Genomic DNA, 7247 nt, shown 5'->3' with positions numbered 1-7247 from the left:
AGTGTTTGGTTGACCAGAAAAATGCTTAAATAAGCACTTTTTTAAGTCAAAATTAGAGCTTTTTCAAAAGCAAAAAATTATAGCTTAAAAAAGTGCTTTTTTTTTAAAATGTCTATCAAATCCAAACGGGCCTAATTATCTACCATTTCAAACACAACCTAAGTTGACTAAAAACATTTACTACGTAGGCCCATTTAGTAAGTTCCTGGTCTGGGCCAATTAAAGAGGGAATAAATATTTGGAAAAATAAAAAAAACCCACGATGGCAATCCGCGTGAAAAATATCCACCAATCAAAAGAAACATCCGAACACTATATAAACATCACGCAAGCTAACCTGCTGTTTGCATCGCAATTCAAAATTCAAAATCCCTCCAAAAATCTCCGCCAATTTCATCGCCGGAAACATGAACCCAAGCAGCACAGCGACCAAGTCCACCGGCGGCCGCGGCAAGCCGAAATCTAAGGCCGTTTCCCGATCCACAAAGGCTGGACTCCAGTTCCCCGTCGGTCGAATCGCACGTTTCCTGAAGAAAGGACGCTATTCTCATCGCGTAGGATCTGGTTCGCCTGTCTACCTCTCCGCGGTTCTCGAATACCTCGCTGCTGAGGTAGGGACATGGTTACTGCACCACCTTCCCCTATATGTGATTTTCGATTGTCTTCTTAGCGAATGTTTGTTTTTTTAATCATCAGGTGTTGGAGCTTGCTGGGAATGCCGCAAGGGATAACAAGAAGAACAGGATAGTTCCGAGGCACATCCAGTTGGCTGTTAGGAATGATGAAGAATTGAGCAACCTTCTGGGATCCGTTACGATTGCCAGCGGTGGTGTTCTGCCAAACGTACACCAAAATCTGCTTCCTAAGAAGAATGCTGCTGGCGCAAAGAAGGGAGAAATTGGATCCGTTTCTCAGGAATTTTAGGATTTCTATCAGCATGTTAGTGTTTTTTTTTACTTTTTTTGAAAAAAGTATGTTAGTCTTTAGTCCTTAGTGTTCGCGTTTTTCGCTGTAAATTTGCCTTTAAACCGATGGTGGTGTTCTTGGAATACCATAGGATTATTATTAAACTTTCTGGACTTACATTTATATCAACTCACCCCTACTTTAGTTTTGATTTCGACAATGGACATTTGGTGATATCCAAGATTGAACATAAATTGAAAATGTTCGTAATGTGTACATCTTAATATATAAAAGAGCAGTATGTAACGTTTCAAAATTTTAACAATAAGTTATAAAAACAAGCACACATAAATTTTGAAATGTTACATGCTGAAACCATTTGCCGATTGCTGTCGTGAAATGAAGCCTACCCGATTGAGTTTTTTGTACCCAGTAGTTTATGAAAACTTGCATAGAGTTTTTTTTTTCGAAATCAAATTCAGTAGCATATAAAGGGCATCTAACAACTACACTTGTGATACTTGCGAAGTACTAGTAGCTTCACAACATTCTCAGGTCTGTAAAATCCGTTGAATGATGAGATTGACGGCGGCATTTGCAGAGGAGAAAGCTCCATGAAAGCTATCTTGGTAAGAAATGGATTCCAATTCGAGAGCCATTTTCAAGAGAATCTCCCCCAGATCGTCTCGTTTTTCCAGCAGCGACCTGTTGAAAGAAGACGCAGCCACATTGCTTATTTCTACGTTGGTCTCCTCCGGACAATATTCGTCGTCCAACCATTTGTTCAGCGTCACTCTTAGCCACTCCGATTCCTGCCAAAACCACACCCCCACCAATATATATATCTCCGTAATTCAAAGTACCCGACACCCTAATTCAATCATTTTTACCTCGGAGGCTTTTGCTGGATCCAACCAGTGCTTCGGAACCCTGAGTTCCTCGAGAAAATTCGGAGGATCTCGATCTTCTAATCTCCCTTCGCTCGGTGGTGCTGGGTCATAATAAATCCGCGATGGTTTGAGAATTGGAACCGGGAGTCGGCTAAATCCAGAGTAGAGGAGGTTTTGCCCCTTGCTCACTTCGTCGAATTTACCCAAACTGGTTCGGCTGATCATCCTGTGAGCCAGCATTGGATTGTTGAAGATTGAAGATCCCATTATTCGCAGCACGGCACCAGCTTCACGATCTTCCTCCAATGGCGGAATTTTGAGGAGAAAGCTCAATTCGTGGAGATGTGGATAAGATACATACAGCACAGTATCGGCTCATTAATTTCGTTTTATGCACAAATACAATTATTATTATTATTTTTTTATAAACAAGTACAAAATGGATTCAATAGGGCTATAATATAAAAGTTCGCACCACGGATAGAGCAGTACCGCCTAAAAAAATTGACACGGGTTGAGTTGGAGTTTTATTGGTCCATTTCGAGACCGGCCTAAACGTACAAACCCAAACAAGACCGGCCGACCCGCCAGTTTTTTAAAAAATAAACCTTTTAGTTTTTTTTTAAGGCAAAAACTCATATGAGACGGACTTAAGGGTCATTTTTATGAGACGAGTTTTTTGTATGAGTTATTCATTAAAAAATATTACAATTTATGCCAAAAGTATTACTTATTATTATAAATATGGGTAGAGTTGACCCGTCTCACGGATGAGACCGTCTCATAGGAGTGTTACTCTTTTTTTAATTATGGATATAAAAATATTTATTTTTAAATAATGTGATTTTAAAATTTAAAACTACTATTTTAATATTTTTAATATCTTATATTATTATTATTTTATTGTTAAATATGTATTTATATTATTTATATTATTTTGAAATGCAATTTTTTAATCCAAAATATAATAGTTAACATGAAAATTTTATATGATTTGTTTTTTTTTTATTGTGACATTTATTATTTGTTATTATTTAACATATTGATATTTTTTTTTCAATCTCAAAAACTAATTTTATTTTTTAAATTATATATATATATATATATATATATATTGTAAAAATTTTGGCGGGTTGGCCCCCTAGCCCGCAACTCGCGGCGGGGCGGGTTAGGGTTCGTATGACCCGTTTGGAGGCGGGCCTAAACGGACAAACCTAAACGAGCCGCGGGTCATGGTTGGGCGGGTTGGCCCGTCTGACAGTTCTAACTACTGACAAAATTTGAGCGTGAAATCGGGACTTAGTTCGCACTACAAGAGGTAGTTGAGCGTGAAATCGAAACTACCCTCAGTCAAAGAATATCGACCAATTGATTTCAGAGCCTCAGCTTTAGCCATTGGGCTAAGGCCTCATCGGCACGAGGTAGTCTATGCTACACCGGGAGTGTTTCTCCCCCTATTTCAATACCATTATATCACGTCGGACTCATATATTTTTATAGAAATTGACATATATCTTGATGTTCCAATGATTGATATTTGACCACATCATGAGGGAGAAGTACTCCAGGTGTAACATAGAATAATCTCATCGGCACTAATCAAACAGTATCATCGGCACTAATCAAATAGTTAACAGAAATATATTAATATAAAAATAACAAAAATATTGCTAAATATAATAGAAATCTATATATTTGAAAAAAATAAGAAAGAAAGTTGACCTGCACAATTGAGACTGATGTAACAATATTTAGTTATAAAGTATATAAATACGTTGGAGAGTGTTATTTACACTCTAAAAACTGTTAATTATAACCACACTCCACTTCATATATTTATTTTATAAATTAACATTATCATCCTCACATATTCTTTCCTTATTTTGTGATGACAATCTATCCTTTAAATTTTACAATTTCCTATTTTATTTCATTTAATGACAAAATATTGTATTTAATATAAACTATAAAATAAACTTTTATATATAATTTTTTAAATGAAACTAATTTTCAAATTGGAAAATGTTTTATATCATATTATTATTTCTCAAGAAACATTACTTTACGTCACTAGAGGATAATGAAACATTATTATACCTCAAGAAACATTCCTTTTTGAAAACTATCCTCAAGAAATATTTTGTTTTTTAAAAAAAACAACATAATCAATACATGAATAAAAAATAGTGCATCTAGAACTTTATCAAATTTCTTGTTCGAGTTTGAAAATTTATAATCAATTGAAATAAATTAAAAATCAAGTATGAGATAACCAAATCCAGTTAGTTATACCTGTAATTTTGTTTAATGAGTGATTAATTAAACAAGGGTAACTTATAGAAGAGGAATTGAGAGGTACGGTCGCCCCACTTACCCCCTTTGGTTTCGATATAGCTTGAGAAAATATAAACATATTAAAAATCTGCACTTAAAATGAAATTGTATAATATTTGATTGCATGCACTATTAAAATAAAAATATCAATCTTTGTTTTGCAAGTGCAAACGAATCGAATCGATCCCAATAATGGTAAAATTTTAAGGCTCAAATTCGATTCGATAAGAGTATATTCGAGTTCGAGCTCGATTCGAAGCTCGATAATTTCAATTATTTTGGCTCGAACTTGGCTAGAAATGAAGTTCGAGTTCGAATTCGGTTTGAAACATTCGAACCTATTCGTGAACTATTGCTCGGATATTATGGTTCGAAAAGCTCAAAATGTTCGAAAAGGTTCGAAATGCATATATATTTATTATATAATTATATTATATTAATTAAATATTAAGGCTCACGAACTATTCACGCGCAAACTATCGAACATAATAATTTTGGCTCGAGCTCGGCTCAAAAAAAAGTTCGAACATGTTCGAATTCGACTCGAGTTCGATAAGTTCGAATACAAATCAAATATTTATCGAGCGAACTTGTAAAATTCACGAACCGTCTCGATTCGTTTGGCGCACCCCTACGTTTGCATAACAAGAAGACTAATAGTTAACATGGAAAAATATAATTTTAGATTTTGGAGAATTAATCAAATTTTTTATATAAATAAAGATATATATGTAATGGTACATTTGTCAAATAATGAAATAAATATGTCAAATTGAGTGTGTTTAACACATTTTGAAGCGTAAATAACATTGTCACTATTTCTCAATGTAAAAACTTTTGTAGGTCTCACGAGTCAATTTTGTGATATAGATCCCCCATTTTGGTCGCCCGTGAATTTTATCTCTTATTTGTATCATTTATGAAAAATATTATTTTTTATGTCCAAAATAACTTTTTATTGTAAATATTGTAAATTCAAATACTTCACAAATTAAAATAAATATCACACATTTAAAATGTTTAGATTTAAGACTGTGTTTACTTAGTAAGATTAATTATATATAGATAAATAATACTAAGACTATTAAACTAATTTTATAGGATGCTGAATAATGATGGATAAAAAATCACATGTTTACTTTGATGGATCAATTTTGTGATTGATGTTATGATTAAGTGACGAGTTATAATTTTGTCATTTGCTTATAATAATAATTCTATTTTTAGTTTGTATTTGTAAAATTGATATTGCGATTTTTATTAAAGAATGTACATTATTATTAATCCACGAGTATATTATTTTAATTGAACAAAATTATTGAGTATAAAAATTATTTATTTTTTAAAACAAAAATTAATAAATTGAGTTAAAAAAAGTTTTTCATGAATAAGGATAAAATATGATGAAATGTATTAATCATATCTTAAATTAATAGAATTTTTATTCATCTTTTATAATTGTTAAATGGATTTTTCATATATTAAAATGAAATGTAATGTATTAAATATATCTTCAAGTATTTGAAATTTATGTTCATGTTTTATAATTTTTTTAATTGGAGTTTTCATATATTATTTTTTTGAGAAGTAAAAGATATTAATGTATTTTTTTCAATTAGAAATATAATTATTTAAAAATTATTATTTATCACACCATTTATTTTTTATAAATCATCAAGATTTAAAATTTAAATTAAGTAAATAAGGATGGACTTTATGAATTATCACGGACCCTCAAAAAACAACTAAACATAAGATTGATAAAATTATTAATATAATCATATTCTTATCGTAAAGTAAACACTAATACATAACAAAAGATTTTCAAACATAGAATAGTATATCAAGCCCTATTTTCCCATCCTTTTACAATTTTTTTTCACCGGCCAAACCTTGAAATAACATATGAAATAAAACTGAAAGAAAGCTTTATACAAACTTTAGTTTACAAATTTCAACTGACTCTTTGTAATGTATGTACCAATACAAATAATATTATAAATATTAATAATCTATGGTAACATTAACATTATTTGATCAAACATCATAATTTATGAGAAATTTTTTTTCGGGTATCGAGTCATACCAACCTGACGCAAAACACACACACACACATATATATATACATATATATATATATATATATATACATACATATATATATATATATACATATATGTGTGTGTGTATTTGAAAGATTTCGAGTCCGACTTGATTTTACGGAAAAAAAATCTTTGACATTAATGTAAAATCGAACTCTTGCCGTTTTACCAAAAGCTATATCTGGTGGTAATGATGCAACTCAAATCTTTTAAACCGCACAACAGCTCAACCGCCATGGTTCAATTGCTCTACCAATAGGGAAAATTATTGCACTCAACAATCCCCCTCTCAATAATTGTACTTCTTGCAATAAATTTGAATCGAACTCATGACATTGACTCTGAAACCAATTGTAGGACCGAGTGCTTACCGTTTTACCAAAAGTTATAGCTGGTGGTAATTGTGCATCTCAAATCTTTTAAACCGCACAGCAGCCCAAGCACCATGGTTCGATTGTTCTACCAACAGAAACAATTATTGCGCCCAACACTTAATATAAAATTTTTGGTGTTAACTAAGGTCGTGTTTGTTTTTGACAAACCTATCATGTGATTTACTTTTTCGGACCATTATTATTATTTAAAAACTAAAAGAAAGGTCCATTTAAATGTTGGACGTAAGACGAGTAATCATTTTGGGATCTAAAGTTGTGGATTTGGAGTCAGGACCACCCCCCATTTTTTATGTTGTTTTGGTCCATGATGCTAATATGCAATATGTAATAATTCATAGAATGATGACCATGATTATGATGGGATCATAGTGACAAGATATTAACTTGTTAACTAGTTTTTTTTTTCAAAAAAAAAAAAGTGTCAACTATTTTCAGATGAACACAAAAAAGGGTCAATAATTGTATAATGTACAAACATCATATTTGGTTCGGAGTTTTATATTTACGCGACAGTAAATATAAGTCATATTTTCTCTAATCTTACTAGGAAGACTAATACTTATTATAAGACACATCGATCAAATTACTAGAGGTGTCAAAAAACGGGTTAGCGGGGCAGA

The 7247-nt window shown here is 32.0% G+C and overlaps 2 protein-coding genes across 2 annotated transcripts; one reads left to right on the top strand and one right to left on the bottom strand.

The window, feature by feature from the left end:
* Window positions 1-363: 363 nt before the first annotated feature.
* Window positions 364-1085, top strand: LOC140882173 (histone H2AX-like). Its single transcript, XM_073287986.1, has 2 exons — window positions 364-611; window positions 697-1085. The coding sequence occupies exons 1-2, from the start codon at window positions 408-410 to the stop codon at window positions 922-924; spliced, it is 432 nt and encodes a 143-aa protein (XP_073144087.1). The 5' UTR covers window positions 364-407; the 3' UTR covers window positions 925-1085.
* Window positions 1086-1212: 127 nt separating this feature from the next.
* On the bottom strand, window positions 1213-2180 carry LOC140885112 (uncharacterized). The gene is made up of 2 exons (XM_073292045.1): window positions 1797-2180; window positions 1213-1718 (listed from the first exon to the last, which is right to left on the bottom strand). The coding sequence occupies exons 1-2, from the start codon at window positions 2061-2063 to the stop codon at window positions 1458-1460; spliced, it is 528 nt and encodes a 175-aa protein (XP_073148146.1). The 5' UTR covers window positions 2064-2180; the 3' UTR covers window positions 1213-1457.
* Between the last annotated feature and the right edge of the window lie 5067 nt (window positions 2181-7247).

Source organism: Henckelia pumila, chromosome 2 (genome assembly GCF_033568475.1).
Source record: "Henckelia pumila isolate YLH828 chromosome 2, ASM3356847v2, whole genome shotgun sequence".
Classification (NCBI taxonomy): Eukaryota; Viridiplantae; Streptophyta; class Magnoliopsida; order Lamiales; family Gesneriaceae; genus Henckelia; species Henckelia pumila.
The sequence above is the reverse complement of the archived record's forward strand: the minus strand, read 5'-3'. Positions and strand labels throughout refer to the sequence as shown.